Source organism: Hyperolius riggenbachi, chromosome 2 (genome assembly GCF_040937935.1).
Source record: "Hyperolius riggenbachi isolate aHypRig1 chromosome 2, aHypRig1.pri, whole genome shotgun sequence".
NCBI classification, from domain to species: Eukaryota; Metazoa; Chordata; class Amphibia; order Anura; family Hyperoliidae; genus Hyperolius; species Hyperolius riggenbachi.
Window position 1 is genome coordinate 194,678,426 of NC_090647.1, and position 20,710 is coordinate 194,699,135.

Sequence of the window (20,710 nt, forward strand, 5' to 3'; positions counted from 1 at the left end):
ATGTCTGCTTCCATGAAAGCAGGAATATATATATATATATATATATATATATATATATATATATATATATATATATATTAGAAATAATAATACATATATATATATATATAATAGAAATAATAATACAGAATCATGCAAATTTGTACATTGCACTGATGATAGGCAAATAACTCTGATACTGTATGTCATTTGAATTAAAGATTTTGTGCAGATAAAGCAAGCCTGAACTAAAGTTTTCTTTACTAATCTCAACTGTGTTTTACATATCAAAAAGAAGATTGTTTAACTAATAAACAGAATGCAGATTGTACTGTCCATGTGTAATGGGATGCCTAAATATTCACATATGACAGTTTTTGATTATTTTTGTTTTTTTTATAATTAGTAGTGAATCTCTGCCTCTAGTCTTCTCTCAGGTACAACAATTACTACTACAATTACTACAGATGATTAATGAGATACAATGTATGTGGCTCAGAATTAGGACAATCTGAGGTCCAGGAACGAAGGGTTGATCTAGTTTCAGAATGAGCAATACTGAAGGTTTACTGAGATATCTATTTGATTTCAAAGCATCGGATTCCTAAACCATATGAGCAAACTGGTAAATTATCCGGAAGAACTGAATAATGAAAAAATATGTACTAAAGAGATGATTAATTGTTCTACAGCATCTTACTAGATCAATAGTCTTGGCTCTTGTTTTTGACTTGTCATCACACCAGGTCTCACACCAAAGCCAATCTTGGGGAAGGGATTTTATTGACACTTGATGAATCATGTTGTTTGGTAAATCCTGCAAGAAAATTGCAAAATAGCAGAAGTAATGTTATTCTATATTAACTTAACTGAGTATCCCAGTTTACTTTGTTTTACTTATCACATTTTTGTGGACCCTGAAAAAGCATGCAGATCAAATGTTCTGACACAAATCTGACTAGATTAGCTGCATGCTTTTTTCAGGTGTGAGATTCAGATACTACCTCTGCCAATGAGTTTAGCAGGGCTGTCAGGCAATTGGTATTGTTTAAAAGGAATATGGCAAAAAAATATGGCAGCCTCCATATGTCTCTTACTTCTGGTTCCCTTTAATGGCAGTTATCTTAATACTATACATTATTAACACTTTCTACATAAGACAGATTTGTTGCATCTCTTTAAAGAGAATCTGTGCTCTAAAATTCTTACAATAAAAAGCATACCATTCTATTCATTATGTTCTCCTGGGCCCCTCTGTGCTGTTTCTGCCACGCCCTGCTGCAATCCTGGCTTGTAATTGCCAGTTTTAGGCAGTGTTTACAAACAAAAGACATGGCTGCTAACCAGCTTGTGATAGGCTGAGAGGAGCTCAGTCTGTGACTCCCACAGAGCCTGCAGGGGGCATGGAGAGGCCACTGTGCAACTAGGAAAGGCTGCAGTAAGACAGACCACATTAGAACAGGTATAGGAACTTATAGGATAGAAGAAATAAGGCTGAACATTTTGTTACAGAGTCTCTTTAAATAATTCATCTTTCCTGCATGTTCGTTACAACGTAAAAGTTTCAAATATGGACGACTGCCTTGCATGCAGGAGACTATATATGTTCAGAAATCGATACACAGTCATTCAAGAATATGGAATCAGCGCTTAAGCCCACAGGTGCGATTATGCAGTTATTAGATAGCTTTAAAAGAAAAAAAAAAAAAACACAATGTGAGCTAAAAAAAAACTGTGTAAAACAACATTTTTTAGCAACTCTTCCGGGGCTAAGGAGCAGCAGCCTCCATAGCCCCTGATGAGTTGCTAAGGAGACGAAAAACGTAGGGTGGAGCTATTGAGTGACACAAGCAGCATGGGGCGCAGGCTGGACATGGCCAAGGTGTTACACGTGGAAGTTGTGTTTTTACACGGAGGCTGCATGCGAATGGATGGAGGAACATTTGCTGGTGGTGCCTTTAATTTCACATTCTTCCCTGCTCTGCATAAGCTAAGTGCAGCTGTTTTTTGCAATACCTAATAACCACAGTTTCAGTGGTACAAGCAATCTGTGCTATATGTACTCATAGGGAATTGCTTAAAAATTTTTCATATGGTTTTACACATTGCACTTTTTTGAATAAAAAGTTTTAACACTTTTACGTCATGGGAGATATTTTTTTTATGCACATCAAATAAGGTGGTGGTGTGGTTTGTGTGAGAGGTGTTGGGGTAGTCTATATCCCAGAAGCTCTGACAAGCCCTGAACAGACGCAACATCTATTACATCCCAAACTGAAGGGGGGATTCTGGCGTGCAGGGCAAGCACCTATCTGATAACTGCATAATCGCACCTGTGGGCTTGAGCGCTGATTCCATATTCTTGAATGACTTTGTAAATTACACACATATCTAGGGAGAGCGCTCCACCTGTTAATTGCGTTTTGAGGACTTTATACGGTGTATAGCGCTCAAACTGTTGCATACATTAGATTGTGGATTATTGGCATTATTAGTATATAGCAGATGTTGTATATATTGAACTGAGGCTGATACCTTTTTATTAATACTTAAGACTGCATATTACTGTTAGCAACCTTTTTGCTTGGTGAGCGCTGTGTTGGCTTGTGCTTAATAAGATAATGTTCAGAAATATGGCTGTTAAAATAGATAGAAGCAATTGCAGCCACACACACAATGCAAATCACAGATTCCTCAACACATAAACCAATCATTGGGGGGGGGGGGGGGGGGGGGCGTCGTCGTCGCAAGGAGAAGCCTAGAAGTATTGAACCCTGCCCACTGTATAGTTAGCATGGCATTTAGAGAGAATCAATGAATATGTTGCCAAATAAAATATTACAGATCTGCCTATGTATCCAAGGTGTGTCAAAGGCTCTGAGTTTTTCCTTCCACAGGAGCCCAACACATATCTTAAAGTGTGCCTTCTATGGTGCCCACAAAATATTTTGGGTTTTTTTTTTTTTGGTTCCTAAAGTCAGTCCAGAAGTCTGGTGTTGAATCTCCACTCAGTTTTGGCAACCAACCAGGGCTCAGAAGAAGCCTTTTAGTGCATGCAGAGAGTGCTGCTCACATGGTAAAGCTTCACAGTATGCAGCCATGCCATCAGTTTAATTTGTAGCAATCAATTACAGTCCAGTTTCCCAACCCTGTCCTCAAGGCCCACCAACAGTGCATGTTTTACAAAAAAACAAACATGCACAGGTGGGGTAATTAGTGCCTCAGCAGACCTGATTCACTACCTCTGTGGATTTCCACAAAACATGCACTGTTGGTGGGCCTTAAGGACAGGGTTGGTGAACACTGAACTACAGGATCACCTTTATACAAGAAAAAACAACCTGTTTCTTCCCTTCTGTAGCCATAGAATAAAAAGGGGTTCAGAGTTACTTACCTGATCCAGATTAGACAAGCTGTTTGGATCTTGGCTAAGCGCCTGATATTGCCCACGCAGTCTGTCACCTGCAGCTATTTTCCTGAATTTTTTCAGATCCACCACATACAGTGCACTGTAACACATGTACAAGATTATTTGTATGTCATGGAAATGGGTAAATACTTTATTAACAAGATAGAAATAGAGTGAAAAACAAATTAATACACACACACACTACACCACATGTCCATATGGTTTTGTGTTTTAAGACTTACAGATACAAAATACATAATGGGAAATGATGGAAATCTTAGGTCATATGAAAGGTAGGTATGCATCATGCAACATTTTTAAGCAAACAGAAGTTAATTTCAAGAGAAATATCAACTCAAACATGATGTTTAACTAGAGGATAATCAATCTATGATCAAAATATCATGAAAAAAAAAAACATCTGGAAATGCTATTTTTACTATTGATCAGACTGGAGGTTGGGGGAGGAATGGAGATATCCATTTACAACAATCAGTGTAAGAGGCAATGTTTTGATCAATTTTTAAACAGATTTTTACTAAAATGATGTGAGCAAATCCCACAATCTATTCCTCCTCCTCCTCATTTGTTCAGTCGGCTCAGACTCTTCTTGACCATATGTACTTCTGCACGCCAGATGTCTCGGCCAATCACTGCTTCTTTCTGCTGCTGTATAAGCATGTTCATAGCTTCACATATACTGTCTATCCATCTTAGCCTCTGTCATCTTATTTTGCCCTCAATTTTTTCGAGCATCAAGGATTTCTCCAAAGAATCTGGTCTTCTCATTACGGGCTCAAATATGGTAGCTATGTGAGGTAATTATTTTTTTGTAGGTAAAATACCTCATGAGGTATTTTCCTCTTCTTTTATCAATTCTGAAAGATTTTTCTCCATTTCCGAACATGAGGTAAAAAATGAGGTAAAACATGAGGTAAATGCATAGAGTGAGGTAAAACATGAGGTATTTCAGTGGTAAGCCTGCAGCAAATAAGTAATAGTCTTTAATTGTCTTCCATAAGTTAGGATGGTCTTTTTTTTTTTTTTTTTTTTTTTTGAGGAGCAAATGTGTATTTGATTATGTAGCAGCCTAAATTTATAGGCATCCATTATAAAAAAAAAATTCAGCTCATTTACCTTTAGAGGCTGGGGAGAGGGAGGGGGGTAGGAGCACTTTTAGAGGCTGGTGAGGGGGGGGGGGGGAGAGAATCGGAGCACTTTTAGAGGCTGGGGAGGGGTCAGCACTTTTAGAGACTGGGGGTGTGAGTACTTTTACTTTTAGAGGATGAGGTCTGGAGGGGGGGTTACAGCACTTTTACTTTTAGAGGCTGCTGGGGGCGGCCTCTGAGAACTTTTAACCAGAGGAGGAGGGGGGTGGGAATCAGTGTTTGCCGCAGTTTTACTTAATTTTTTTTAAAATAGAGGTTGTGGGTTGGAGCATTTTTACTTTTTTTTCCAACCAGAGGTTGGGGAATGGCAATGTTGAGGGGGTGGGGTGGGGGGGGGGCGCGGCAGATGAAGGACTGTACAGGGTTTGGAGCACTTTTTCTTTTTTAAAACAAAATGGAAGCTGGGGCGGGGGGATTCGTTGGTCGGATCACTTTTACTTATTTCAGCAAAATATGGGGGCCCTGAACACAGAACAAGCTGAAAAGGCTCCATGTTATGTGACAGATATCACAATTCTGTCACAGCACTGCATTTATCATGTGATAGAGGTAGGTCTAATTATGTGAGGTAAAAGACATGCAAACACGCCCCATATTTCACTTCAGAATTCAAGTGTGAGGTATTTCACTACTAAATACCACACATTTTTAGTAGAAAATTACCTCATGAATTACCTCATGAAATTACATGAGATAAAACATTACTTAACCACTTGAGGACCGCCCCCAGCCGATGGGCGGCGGCAAAGTCCGGGCCCAAACGACCGCAATACGCCCATCGGCGGGGGCGGCTGTGGGAGTGGCTATGCGGCGATCGCGTCATTCGTGACGCGATCAGCCGCCGGGGACTTGCTCCGCCCACCGCTCGTAGTAACCCGCCGGCCGTTCGGAAGCGCCGGCGGGTTACTAGCACCCGGATCGCCGCTGACACATTGTATAATAGGCTTTGTAATGTATACAAAGCCTATTATACTGGCTGCCTCCTGCCCTGGTGGTCCCAGTGTCCGAGGGACCACCAGGGCAGGCTGCAGCCACCCTAGTCTGCACCCAAGCACACTGATTCCCCCCCCCCCTGCCCCCTAATCGCCCACAGCACCCCTCAGACCCCCCCTGCCCACCCCCCAGACCACTGTTTGCACCCAGTCACCCCCCTAATCACCCATCAATCACTCCCTGTCACTATCTGTCAACGCTATTTTTTTTTTATCCCCCCCCCCCTGCCCACTGCCCCCTCCTGATCACCCCCCCCACCGTGTACTATATGCATCTATCCCCCCTGATCACCTGTCAATCACCCGTCAATCACCCCCTGTCACTGCTACCCATCAATCAGCCCCTAACCTGCCCCTTGCGGGCAATCTGATCACCCACCCACACCAATAGATCGCCCGCAGATCCGACATCAGATCACCTCCCAAGTGCAGTGTTTACATCTCTTCTCTCCTCTAAACACCCACTAATTACCCATCAATCACCCATCAATCACCCCCTATCACCACCTGTCACTGTTACCCATCAGATTAGACCCTAATCTACCCCTTGCGGGCACCCAATTACCCGCCCACACGCTCAGATTGCCCTCAGACCCCCCCTTATCAATTCGCCAGTGCAATATTTACATCTGTTATTCCCTGTAATAACCCACTGATCACCTGTCAATCACCTATCAATCACCCCCTGTCACTGCCACCCATCAATCACCCCCTGTCACTGCCACCCATCAATCAGCCCCTAACCTGCCCCTTGCGGGCAATCTGATCACCCACCCACACCAATAGATCGCCCGCAGATCCGACATCAGATCACCTCCCAAGTGCAGTGTTTACATCTCTTCTCTCCTCTAAACACCCATTAATTACCCATCAATCACTGCCTATCACCACCTGTCACTGTTACCCATCAGATTAGACCCTAATCTGCCCCTTGCGGGCACCCAATCACCCTCCTACATGCTCAGATTGCCCTCAGACCCCCCCCTTATCAATTCGCCAGTGCAATATTTACATCTGTTATTCTCTGTAATAACCCACTGATCACCTGTCAATCACCTATCAATCACCCCCTGTCACTGCCACCCATCAATCACCCCCTGTCACTGCCACCCATCAATCAGCCCCTAACCTGCCCCTTGCGGGCAATCTGATCACCCACCCACACCAATAGATCGCCCGCAGATCCAACATCAGATCACCTCCCAAGTGCAGTGTTTACATCTCTTCTCTCCTCTAAACACCCACTAATTACCCATCAATCACCCCCTATCACCACCTGTCACTGTTACCCATCAGATTAGACCCTAATCTGCCCCTTGCGGGCACCCAATCACCCGCCCACACGCTCAGATTGCCCTCAGACCCCCCCCCTTATCAATTCGCCAGTGCAATATTTACATCTGTTATTCCCTGTAATAACCCACTGATCACCTGTCAATCACCTATCAATCACCCCCTGTCACTGCCACCCATCAATCACCCCCTGTCACTGCCACCCATCAATCAGCCCCTAACCTGCCCCTTGCGGGCAATCTGATCACCCACCCACACCAATAGATCGCCCGCAGATCCGACATCAGATCACCTCCCAAGTGCAGTGTTTACATCTCTTCTCTCCTCTAAACACCCACTAATTACCCATCAATCACCCCCTATCACCACCTGTCACGGTTACCCATCAGATTAGACCCTAATCTGCCCCTTGCGGGCACCCAATCACCCGCCCACACCTCAGAACGTCCTCAGACCCCAGCCCTGATCACCTCGCTAGTGCATTGCTTGCATCTATTTCCCCCCTCTAATCACACCTTGAGACACCCATCAATCACCTCCTGTCACCCCCTAGCACACCTACCCATCAGATCAGGCCCTAATTTGCCCTGTGTGGGCTCCTGATCACTCGGCCAAACCCTCAGATCCCCCTCAGACCCCCTTCCGATCACCTCCCCAGTGCATTGATTGCATCTATTTTCCCCTCTAACCGCCCCTGAGACACCCATCAATCACCTCCTGTCACCCCCCTAGCACTCCTATCCATCAGATCAGGCCCAAAACATCCTGTCATCTAAGAGGCCACCCTGCTTATGACCAGTTCCACAAAATTTGCCCCCTCATAGACCACCTGTCATCAAAATTTGCAGATGCTTATACCCCTGAACAGTCATTTTGAGAAATTTGGTTTCCAGACTACTCACAGTTTTGGGCCCTTAAAATGCCAGGGCAGTATAGGAACCCCACAAGTGACCCCATTTTAGAAAGAAGACACCCCAAGGTATTCTGTTAGGTGTATGATGAGTTCATAGAAGATTTTATTTTTTGTCAAAAGTTAGCGGAAATTGGATTTTTATTGTTTTTTTCACAAAGTGTCATTTTTCACTAACTTGTGACAAAAAATAAAATCTTCTATGAACTCACCATACCCCTAACAGAATACCTTGGGGTGTCTTCTTTCTAAAATGGGGTCACTTGTGGGGTTCCTATACTGCCCTGGCATTTTAGGGGCCCTAAACCGTGAGGAGTAGTCTAGAAAACAAATGCCTCAAAATGACCTGTGAATAGGACATTGGGCCCCTTAGCGCACCTAGGCTGCAAAAAAGTGTCACACATGTGGTATCGCCATACTCAGGAGAAGTAGTATAATGTGTTTTGTGGTGTATTTTTACACATACCCATGCTGGGTGGGAGAAATCTCTCTGTAAATGGACAATTGTGTGTAAAAAAAAATCAAAAATGTGTCATTTACAGAGATATTTCTCCCACCCAGCATGGTTATATGTAAAAATACACCACAAAACACATTATACTACTTCTTCTGAGTACGGCGATACCACATGTGTGACACTTTTTTGCAGCCTAACTGTGCTAAGGGGCCCAAAGTCCAATGAGTACCTTTAGGATTTCACAGGTCATTTTGAGACATTTGGGTTCAAGACTACTCCTCACGGTTTAGGGCCCCTAAAATGCCAGGGCAGTATAGGAACCCCACAAGTGACCCCATTTTAGAAAGAAGACACCGCAAGGTATTCTGTTAGGTGTATGATGAGTTCATAGAAGATTTTATTTTTTGTCACAAGTTAGCGGAAATTGATATGTATTGTTTTTTTTTTCACAAAGTGTCATTTTCCGCTAACTTGTGACAAAAAAAAATCTTCTATGAACTCACCATACTCCTAACAGAATACCTTGGGGTGTCTTCTTTCTAAAATGGGGTCACTTGTGGGGTTCCTATACTGCCCTGGCATTTTAGGGGCCCTAAACCGTGAGCAGTAGTCTAGAATCCAAATGCCTCAAAATGACCTGTGAATAGGACGTTAGGCCCCTTAGCGCACCTAGGTTGCAAAAAAGTGTCACACATGTGGTATCGCCGTACTCAGAAGAAGTAGTATATTGTGTTTTAGGGTGTATTTTTACACATACCCATGCTGGGTGGGAGAAATCTCTCTGTAAATGGACAATTGTGTGTAAAAAAAATCAAACAATTGTCATTTACAGAGATATTTCTCCCACCCAGCATGGGTATGTGTAAAAATACACCCCAAAACACATTATACTACTTCTCCTGAGTACAGCGGTACCACATGTGTGGCACTTTTTTGCACCCTAAGTGCGCTAAGAGGCCCAAAGTCCAATGAGTACCTTTAGGATTTCACAGGTCATTTTGCGACATTTGGTTTCAAGACTACTCCTCACGGTTTAGGGCCCCTAAAATGCCAGGACAGTATAGGAACCCCACAAATTACCCCATTTTAGAAAGAAGACACCCCAAGGTATTCCGTACGGAGTATGGTGAGTTCATAGAAGATTTTATTTTTTGTCACAAGTTAGCGGAAAATGACACTTTGTGAAAAAAAAAACAATTAAAATCAATTTCCGCTAACTTGTGACAAAAAAAAAAATCTTCTATGAACTCACCATCCTCCTAACGGAATACCTTGGGGTGTCTTCTTTCTAAAATGGGGTAATTTGTGGGGTTCCTATACTGTCCTGGCATTTTAGGGGCCCTAAACCGTGAGGAGTAGTCTTGAAACGAAATTTCTCAAAATGACCTGTGAAATCCTAAAGGTACTCATTGAACTTTGGGCCCCTTAGCGCAGTTAGGGTGCAAAAAAGTGCCACACATGTGGTATCGCCGTACTCAGGAGAAGTAGTATAATGTGTTTTGGGGTGTATTTTTCCACATACCCATGCTGAGTGGGAGAAATATCTCTATAAATAGACAATTGTGTGTAAAAAAAATTAAACAATTGTCATTTACGGAGATATTTCTCCCACCCAGCATGGGTATGTGTAAAAATAAACCCCAAAACACATTATACTACTTCTCCTGAGTACGGCAATACCACATGTGTGGCACTTTTTTGCAGCCTAACTGCGCTAAGGGGCCAAAAGTCCAATGAGCATCTTTAGGCTTTACAGGGGTGCTTACAATTAGGCACCCCCCAAAATGCCAGGACAGTGAACACACCCCACAAATGACCCCATTTTGGAAAGTAGACACTTCAAGGTATTCAGAGAGGAGCATAGTGAGTCTGTGGCAGATTTTATTTTTTTTTTTGTCGCAAGTTAGAAGAAATGGAAACCTTTTTTTTTTCTTTTTTTTTTTGTCAGAAAGTGTCATTTTCCGCTAACTTGTGACAAAAAATAAATTCTATGAACTCACCATGCCTCTCACTGAATACTTTGGGATGTCTTCTTTCCAAAATGGGGTCATTTGGGGGGTATTTGTACTATCCTGGAATTTTAGCCCCTCATGAAACCTGACAGGGGCGCAGAAAAGTCAGAGATGCTTGAAAATGGGAAAATTCACTTTTGGCACCATAGTTTGTAAACGCTATAACTTTTACCCAATCCAATAAATATACACTGAATGGTTTTTTTTTTTATCAAAGACATGTAGCAGAATAACTTTCGCGCTCAAATGTATAGGAAATTTTACTTTATTTGAAAAATGTCAGCACAGCAAGTTAAAAAAGTCATTTTTTTTGCCAAAATTCATGTCTTTTTTGATGAATATAATAAAAACTAAAACTCGCAGCAGCAATCAAATAGCAGCAAAAGAAAGCTGTATTAGTGACAAGAAAAGGAGGTAAAATTCCTTTAGGTGGTAGGTTGTATGACCGAGCAATAAACCGTGAAAGCTGCAGTGGTCTGAATGGAGAAAAAGGCTCTGGTCCTTAAGGGGCCAAAAGACTGTGGTCCTCAAGTGGTTAAACTACCAGAATTCAAAAGTTGATTTCCCTCATGAGGTAAACCCAATTCCATGAGGTAATTATTTACTAAACGCTACCAGAATTGAGCCCTATGTGACCAAAGTATTTGGGTTTTAAAGCTAATGGGAGTCTTTAAAAAAAAAAAAAAAAGAAACCAGATACTTACCTAAGGAGAGGGAAGGCTCTGGGCCCTCATGAGCCTTCCCTCTCCTCTCTGGTGCAGCGCTGGCTCCTCCATTTTAATCTCCCACTGTGGGGGACTTCGGAAGTCTTTGGGAGTTCCCTGTAGACAGGCGGTTCTATACAGCGCGAGAGAGGGCACCCGCGCGTGTGCAGTATGGAGCAGCCCATCTTCAGGAGCGCTCGGACTTCCAAAGCCTCCCTCCGGTGGCGGAGAGCAGTATTTGACTAATTAAATCAAATAATGCTACGGGGAGCCAGCGCTGGAATGGGCACAGGGAGATGAGAGGGAAGGCTCTATAGTAACCAGCGGCGATCGCCGCTAGGAGACTGATGACGGAGCGGAGTTCCCAGTGGCGCACGCGATCTCCTGCAAAACACGCCTCCAGGACTGCGCGCCAATTGACATTAGGCGGTCCTGGGGCTGCCGCCGCATCCACACCAGTTGGCGTGGCGTGGTCTTTAACCACTTGCCGACCGCACGCTTATACCGTGCGTCGGCAAAGTGGCAGCTGCAGGACCAGCGACGCAGTACTGCGTCGCCAGCTGCAGCCTAATTAATCAGGAAGCAGCCGCTCGTACGAGCGGCTGCTTCCTGTCAAATCACGGCGGGGGGCTCCGTGAATAGCCTGCGGGCCGCCGATGGCGGCTCGCAAGCTAAATGTAAACACAAGCGGAAATAATCCGCTTTGTTTACATTTGTACGGCGCTGCTGCGCAGCAGCGCCGTAAGGCAGATCGGCGATCCCCGGCCAATCAGCGGCCGGGGATCGCCGCCATGTGACAGAAGACAGCCTGTCACTGGCTGCACAGGACGGATAGCGTCCTGTGCAGCCCAGATCTCCCGGGGGAGCAGGTAGGAGAGGGAGGGGGGAGAATGTCGCCGCGGGGGGGGCTTTGAGGTGCCCCCCCCGCAAAATGCCTGCAAGTAGGAGCGATCAGACCCCCCCTGCACATCATCCCCATAGGGGGGAAAAAAGGGGGGCGATCTGATCGCTCTGTGTGGCCGCGGATCTGTGCTGGGGGCTGCAGAGCCCACCCAGCACAGATCCAAACAAACAGCGCTGGTCCTTAAGGGGGGGTAAAGGGTGGGTCCTCAAGTGGTTAAGTAGTTAAGGTCTCACACTATATGGAGGTGGTAAAATTGCTCAGTGAATTACCAATCCTAATTAAAAGTGTGTACCAGGCTTAATTCTCTCCCAAAAAACAAACTCTCTTGGCACAACTCTATCTGGTTATGTGATAACATATTTTGAGTTGATTGTGTAGCAGCAGTCTTATTTCACACAAAAAAGAGGCAACATTTGAGCACTCTGTTTAATAAGCAATTAGATTACATTTTGCATGGAGGTTAACGTAAGTTCTAAGTCTAAATATATATTATATGGAGTTGAATTTTTATTACAATACACAATGAGATCCTATTAGCATCTGGCACATTTTTTTTTCTTTTTTACCTGATGTGGTATTTTCTGTGTCCAAGATGTGACGCCCAGTAACCAGATTTCCAAAACCGGTAGCCATCCATCTCTTTACGACTATCACAGAAAGGAGTGTAACCATAAGGGGCACCACCAAGGTCAAAATCTCGCAGTTCCTTCAAATCTGTCCTTACAATCTAAACACAAAGAAATGTTTCACAATGGCGAGGGAGTAAAAGTTGTAATAACACTGCACAGAACATTCCATGTATGCACGCTTCTAAATATGCCTTCCCCTATGACATTGCTTCTTTAAAGCAAACTAGAGCTAAACTTTCCCTCTTGATCTACATCCCGAAATAACATTGCTAAGTAATGCACAGTGCCATCTAATCTTGTTGACCAGGGTTGTATCACCTGTTGGCTTTGTGTCTTGGGGCTGCCATCTTGCTATCTGCAAATTCTGAAAATGACATTACCAGCATCTGACCTACATTTTGTCTGACTGTAAACCATTAATTCCTGCCTCTAAGCATCACTGAGATAACACAGTTAACATTACAAGGTGACAGGAAGGAGTGGAGCAGTGCAGAGACTTAGTTATCACTGCTGACTGAAGGAGACAAGGTAGAAAGTGAGGAGATCTGAGGAAAGGGACGTACTAAGACAATGTAAATGTATACACAGCATATAATCCTGCTTTCTAGACATCCAGATTTAGGGTACAATCTAAACAGTGTTTTTTTTACATGCCTGAATTCTATTCACTGAAATGTAAAAGAGCCAGTTGCTGGCTTGCTGGTGAGTTAGAAACCTCTGTTATGTTGCATTTCTACCAAAGTGCTTCCTTCAAGCCAATCAGACATAAATAGAGTGAGTTGCCACCTTTTTTTGTCAGTTTATATGGCAACGGTGACCTCAGCATCTACAGCCTTTGGGAGCAGAGCAAGATTCACCTGCAAGGCAACAGCCTGAGGCCTAGTGGGCCTGAGGCCTTCTCTGAGGCCACTCACACCACAGCTTACCAAAAAAAGACTATAAGGGGAAAGCCAAGGCTAGTATCTTCCTTTGGGCTTTATTTCACCTTAAAGTGAACCCGAGATGACAGTGACATGGAGGCTGCCATATTTGTTTTCTTTTAAACAATACCAGTTGCCTTGCAGCCCTGCTGATCTATTTAGCTGCAGTAGTGTCTGAATAACACCAGAAACAAGCATGCAGCTAATCTTGTCAGTTCTAACAATATTGTCAGAAACACCTGCTGCATGCTTGCTTAGGGTCTATGGCTAAAAGTATTAGATGCAGAAGATCAGCAGGATAGCCAGGCAACTGGTATTGCTTAAAAGGAAATAAATATGGCAGCCTCTATATAACGGTCACCTCGGGTTCACTTTAAAGGGACCACTATTGCAAAAATCGTAAAATTTAAAGTTCATATAAACATATACAAATAAGAAGTACATTTCTTTCTCCAAGAGTAAAATGTGCTATACATTACCTTTTCTCATATCTTGCTGTAACTTACAGTGGGTTGTAGAAATCTGACAGAACCAACAAGTTTTGGACCAGCTCATCTCCTCATGGGGTGTTCTCAGTGTTTTATTTTCAAAAGCACTTAGTGTATGGCAGTTGCTCCACCCAATTGTCAAAAAAAGTGTGCAGTGAACAGGGAGGCTGACTAGCATATTTGAATAAATCATTTTCAGGGAGTGTCTTTATAAAGAATAAAGGCCATGCTGAGAATCCCCCATGAGGAGATGAGCTGGTCAAAAACCTGTCGGTTCTGTCAGAATTCTACAACCTACTGCAAGTGACGGTTTCTTAACAATTACTGTAATCGACAGCAACGTAGGAGAAAAGTAATTTATGGCTCATTTTACTCTGGAAGAAACTAGCTTCTTATTTATATGTGTTTACTTGTATTTTAAATGTTATACTTTTCTGGGATAGTGGTCCTTCAATCCTTTTTCTGCTTGGGAGGTGTCATGCAGGCTTCTATTCGTCATAAAAGAAATATAAAACTATATCCATGCACACACACGGATATGTATGTAAATTCATATTCTCGCTTTGTGAAGGCAAAAAAGCAAAAACTCATGGCAGCTCTGACATCTTTTGTTTTAAGCACAGAATTGAACTTTTCTCATCTGCATTACCTGCTACCAAACAATGCAGAATATTAGCAGCTAAGAGGCTGATCGTGTAAGGTGGCTAAATCAGCCTTCATGATCCCAACAATGTACATGCACATCTGCCCTGACACCTGAGCTCCAAGAAAGGCAACAAATGGTCATTTCCATTTAGCTTCTTCTCATCAGGAATATTGTAAAAAGTTATGTTGGCAAAAATGCAAGTCTAAATTTATATACTGTATAAAACCATCTAGAATGACAACAGATTGAACAAACAAGGGAGCCAGGGCAGAAGTGGTTAAGGTAACATTTCCAAATAACACACAATTTAATGATGTGCTTGGATAAAAACTGTCAATACTCGGATTAAACATGTTTCGACTCAAGGGTCTTGCTTGGATTTGTAAGGATCTGTGGAGCAATGGTTCTTGCAATTTTCTCATTAAACGCAAGCTCACACTCCTTTCCTTAGGAGCTACAGGCAAGACACAAATCATTTAAACGCTGAACATCCTGAACTTAGAAGAACTTATAAGAGCACAGATAAATGGAAAACACAGAAATGAAAGTCTTTTGCATGGATATTTAATGTAGACTACAGAAAAAAGGAAATGAGATCCCCAAACCCCAGTGTGACTAAAAGAATGCTCACTTAATTACCTGAGATAGATTCGCAGTATCAGCCTGTTTGCCACTAAGCTTGAGATTTGGCTTGAGAATAACATCACTTTTCACACTGACTACTGTTAGTTGGCACCTGATTGTGCTACAAAGTCATGCTTCATTCTGCATTCAGTACTGTACCTGGTCAGCGTCAACAAAGATGATTTTGTCTACAGCAAGTGGGAACAGGACATCAAGAAAGAGGATTTTGTAACCCCAAATTATCCGCTGCTTTTCTGTCTGCTGATGAAGCCATCTTGGCCATTTGTATTGGACTAATTCATACTGGAAGCCGTACTGCTCTGCCATATGGGGAATGATTTCCTAGGCATGAAAAACATTACAACGTTCAATGTCAGACTGCTAAATGGCACAGCAAAGTGGGCTTAGCATCCGTTTACTAAGACATATTCTCTTCTTGACATGGTCTATATACAAGTGGGATCATCTTTTGTTGTTTTTGTTTTAATTAAATTGCTAGCCCATCCATTTTAATTGAGTCTTTTTTGTTTCTTATTGATGCTGCTGTGAAAATGACACCTGTCCAGCAGTGCTGCATGCTGGTAAATGTGGTACATTTTCCCTGGGCTGCGGACATATTGTTCAAACTACAGCAAGCTAACCACTCAGATACATGCTGGAAAATAATTTCAAGGATATGACCACATTCTTATAAATATATCTCTCAAGGGTCTTAAAGCGCAGCTGGATTGAGAGGCATATGGAGGCTGACATATTTATTTCCTATTAAACAATGCAGATTACCTGGCTGTCTTGCTGATCCTCTGCCTCTAATACTTCTAGCCGTAGGCCCTGAACAAGCATGCAGATCAGATGCTTTACTGACGTTTGACTGGATTGGACTGGATTTGCCGCATGCTTGTTTCAGGTGGATGATTCAGACACTACTAATGCATGAACAATCAGCAGGATGCCAGACAGCTGGCATTGTTTAAAAGCAAATAAATATGACAGCTTCTATATCGGTCTCACTTCGGTATCTTATAGCCTTCCTTTTTCCTCATTTTTCAAGGAAATTTTACTGAAAAGAAAATGATGTGCTGGGGGAAAAAAAAAAAAAAAAAAGATTTTGGCACATTTTATCTAGGCGTGTTCCAGAGACAACATAGAGCATGAGGCTGCAAGTGTTTATGGTAACTTTTTATTGCAGTTATCCAGTGGCCCCATCTACTTACTACAGAGTCTGAAAACAAACAAAAATATATCCCCCACAAAATCAGGAAAGGTAAGGAAAGCACCTAGGCTATGATTAGCTATTTATTATTCTGTTTAAATTATAACAGAATTTTCATGTTCGGCCACCACCCATATCAACTTTTCTTAGAAAGCTAACATAATTGTCAGCCACCACCAATTTCCACTTTTCTTGGAAAGCTAGTATTATGTCCATACTGCATACACAAATACCGAACATGACAGACTGGTGTGATCAGTTGCAACATATTTCCTTCACAGGAAGGTAGTTTGTCATTCAGAACAGCATAGCACGTTCATTGCATGCCCACTAGCAATAATGTGGCAATAAAAATCAGAAGTAAAATCCTTACCGTAAAGCGTGGTGAAAGGTAATTTTTTAAGAACCAGAATTTGACCGGTGTTTTTGTATGTCGAAGAACAGATACCATCATTATTCTAGGGAGAAATGTAAGGCTAAGTCAAACTTATAATGTCCATTGTAATATTAGAAAAAAAAAACATCTGAAAGACTTATAGTGGTACATTTTAATAATTTACTGTATTAATTGGGCAAAACCCCATCTTCCCAATATGACAGCACAGTAGACAAAGTTTTTTTTTAATTTTTTTTTATTTAAACATGCATATTCGTATTGTTTACTTAAAGGACCACTGTCGCAAAAATCTTAACATTTAAAATATATATTAACACATACAAATAAGAAGTACATTTCTTCCAGAGTAAAATGAGCCATTAATTACTTTTCTCCTATGTTGCTGTCACTTACAGTAAGTAGTAGAAATCTGACATTACCGACAGGTTTCGGGCTAGTCCATCTCTCCATAGGGGATTCTCAACATGTCCTTTATTCTTTATAAAGACACTCCCTGAAAAAGATTTATAGAAAGATGCTGGCTGGCCTCCCTGCTCACCATACACTTTTTTTGGCAGATGGATGGAGCAACTGCAATTCACTAAGTGATTTTGAAAATAAACAAATCCCAGAGAATCCCCCCAAGAGGAGAAGGGCAGTCCAAAACCTGTTGGTTCTGTCAGATTTCTACTACTGTAAGTGACAGCAACATAGGAGAAAAGTAATGTATGGCTTTTCCTACAGACAGGAATTTGAGTTCATATTTGCAATGTGCAAAAGGAGTGTAGATGTATATAAGACATTCCTACTGTAAATAGTAATACCCCATACCCCAATGTATGTACTGACACAGTGGGGAACTATAGATCCTGGAGCTCTACTGTATACAGAAATGAGACCCCTGGTTAAAGTGCTCAGCTGACCAAATTGTAACTCGATACAATAGTTTCCCTTAGCACATGAATGTATTAGGCTGTGTTACCACAGTTCATCATCCGATTATAGTGACACTCACACTGTGGACCTTTACAAATACAGGCTGTGGGAAGAAGCATCAAAAGTAAATTAGGTTTTGAAATTGTGGTTCCCTTAAAGGATGGCAAGATTAAAACAACGCCTCAACATTTGCTTATAATTCAGAGCGGTTGTGACCTTCAAGGATCCACAACACAACAGCTTTCATTAGCTTACAGCAGCTAATAACAAACCAAATGACGGTAGACAACAAATATAAATGCCTCTAAAACTGCTACGATGCTAGGTGTTACAAGAGGATTTTATCAATGTCAGAGGTATCAAAGCTCCAATATTTACGCCTCTTCACTTGAAAGTATTGGACACGTAATTCGGTAAGATTTAACTACAACTATCTGAAGGAGAAAAGATTGAAATATAACTTAATCATCTTTTGATTAAACGCCTGCATGATGTATTCTGGCATGCCCAATAATATTGTCATTTTACAACACAAGCTCAGCTTATGAATTCATCTTTTTAAGCCACAAAAGATTGTGTGACCTTGAAACACAAGGCAATCAAGCATATATGCTCATTTCCCTACCTCAACATGCAAGATAATAAATATTTTTTATAACACAAAGCAACAGTGAAAACTGCTTTTCATTGCAAAGAGAGGGCAACACAGCCAGAGCAAACTTGCAAAGGCCCTTATTCCATCGCCTTCATTTCAGCAAGAATTATTCTCTTATAGCACAGGATAAATTGACGTGGCTGCAGCATAGCGTGCATGGAAAGCGCAAAAGGCTTTGCATCTTCTTTTTATTTAATAAAATGCTATTAACATTAATTTTAGCCAGTTAACAGTGGCTGATTACAATTAAATTACTAGAACAACATTATGTTACCTTATGTGGAGTAATAGAGTTATCTAATTGTCCTGTTTCTATCTTAGTAGAGACCAGTGAAAATTCTCCTGCTCATTATCTTCACCTGAATAATTAACCTTCCTACGGTATGATTATTTCCAGATTTTTTCCCCAAAAGCGGTGCACTTTTTTCCCCCAAGCTTTCAGACCCTAAAAATCATACCAATTGATAGATCTGCAGAAGCCCTGCACATTCCACTCCTCCGATGGATCCATTTCTGAATTACTGCCCTGAGCTGTGGATTTCTCTCCCGAGCTGGTTACCGCTAAGAAGGTTAATACAACAACTGCAGGTTAAATTGATCAACTAGCATGTCTTGATTTGGTAATTCCAATCTCTGCATTCCAAATGTTACACTATGGAAATTTTTTTTGCTCATCATACTGTAATTGTTACTACATACAGTAACTGCCAGTGCATCTGGAAAGTATCACTTATTTCAAAATGGATTCAATTCATTTTTTTCCTAAGAACTCTATACACAACGCCCCATAATGACAAGAAAAAAAGTTTACTTAGGTTTTGGCAAATTTATTAAATAAATAAATAAAAAAATGGAGACATCACATGTACATAAGTACTCACAGCCTTTGCTCATTGCTTTGTTGATGCACCTTTGGCAGCAATTACAGCCACAAAGGCTGTGAGTACTTATGAACATGTGCTTAGTAAATAGTTTTTTTATTTTTAATAAATTTGACAAAACTTCAAGTAAACTTTTGTTTTCACATTGTCATTATGGGATGTTGTGTGTAGGATTCTGAGAAAAAAATGGATTTAATACATGCTATGCTATGTAACATAGCATGATTGGTAAAAAGCGATGCACTGTGAACTCTTTCTGGATGCACTGTATCTAAAAGCCAATTATTGTTGAACTAATACAGTGATTTTGATTGTAGACTAGGTCTCATTCTTGCACACTTTTTCACAGCTAAAGACGTGACTCACAGAAATAGTCCCCCCCCCCTTTCCCAAAATAAAGTCCATTTTCTTTTAAATAAGTTGAGATAACTAAATTAGCTTTGCTTTATTTGGTTGCCCATAGGACAGAGGCTTTGCTTTATTTGGTCAACCATAGAACAGAGGCTTTGGTTTATTTGTTAGCCAATAGGACAAATGCTTTGCTTTATTTGGTCACCCATAGAACTGAGGCTTTGCTTTATTTGGTCACCTATAGAACTGAGGCTTTGCTTTATTTGGTCGCCCATAGAACTGAGGCTTTGCTTTATTTGGTCGCCCATAGAACTGAGGCTTTGCTTTATTTGGTCACCCATAGAACTGAGGCTTTGCTTTATTTGGTCGCCCATAGAACTGAGGCTTTGCTTTATTTGGTCGCCCATAGAACTGAGGCTTTGCTTTATTTGGTCGCCCATAGAACTGAGGCTTTGCTTTATTTGGTCGCCCATAGAACTGAGGCTTTGCTTTATTTGGTCGCCCATAGAACTGAGGCTTTGCTTTATTTGGTCGCCCATAGAACTGAGGCTTTGCTTTATTTGGTCGCCCATAGAACTGAGGCTTTGCTTTATTTGGTCGCCCATAGAACTGAGGCTTTGCTTTATTTGGTCGCCTATAGAACTGAGGCTTTGCTTTATTTGGTCGCCCATAGAACTGAGGCTTGCTTTATTTGGTCACCCATAGAACTGAGGCTTTGCTTTATTTGGTCACCCATAGAACTGAGGCTTTGCTTTATTTGGTTGCCCATAGAACTGAGGCTTTGCCTTATTTGGTCGCCCATAGAACTGAGGCTTTGCTTTATTTGGTCGCCCATAGAACTGAGGCTTTGCTTTATTTGGTCGCCCATAGAACAGATGCTTTGCTTTATTTGGTCACCCATAGAACCGAGGCTTTGCTTTATTTTGTCGCCCATAGAACTGAGGCTTTGCTTTATTTGGTCGCCCATAGAACTGAGGCTTTGCTTTATTTGGTCACCCATAGAACTGAGGCTTTGCTTTATTTGGTCGCCCATAGAACTGAGGCTTTGCTTTATTTGGTCGCCCATAGAACTGAGGCTTTGCTTTGTTTGGTCGCCCATAGAACTGAGGCTTTGCTTTATTTGGTCGCCCATAGAACTGAGGCTTGCTTTATTTGGTCACCC

At 41.8% G+C, this 20,710-nt stretch overlaps 1 protein-coding gene across 3 annotated transcripts in view; it reads right to left on the reverse strand.

The window, feature by feature from the left end:
- Positions 1-20,710, reverse strand: part of UGGT2 (UDP-glucose glycoprotein glucosyltransferase 2) — a 379,277-nt gene that overhangs the window by 19,779 nt on the left and 338,788 nt on the right. For all 3 annotated transcript variants that reach the window (XM_068267932.1, XM_068267930.1, XM_068267931.1), the window contains 5 exons: positions 16,723-16,807; positions 15,296-15,478; positions 12,396-12,556; positions 3,374-3,488; positions 680-796 (listed from right to left, as the gene is read on the reverse strand). In XM_068267932.1, coding sequence (XP_068124033.1) covers positions 680-796; positions 3,374-3,488; positions 12,396-12,556; positions 15,296-15,478; positions 16,723-16,807 — 661 coding nt within the window. The remainder of the gene's footprint in view (positions 1-679; positions 797-3,373; positions 3,489-12,395; positions 12,557-15,295; positions 15,479-16,722; positions 16,808-20,710) is intronic.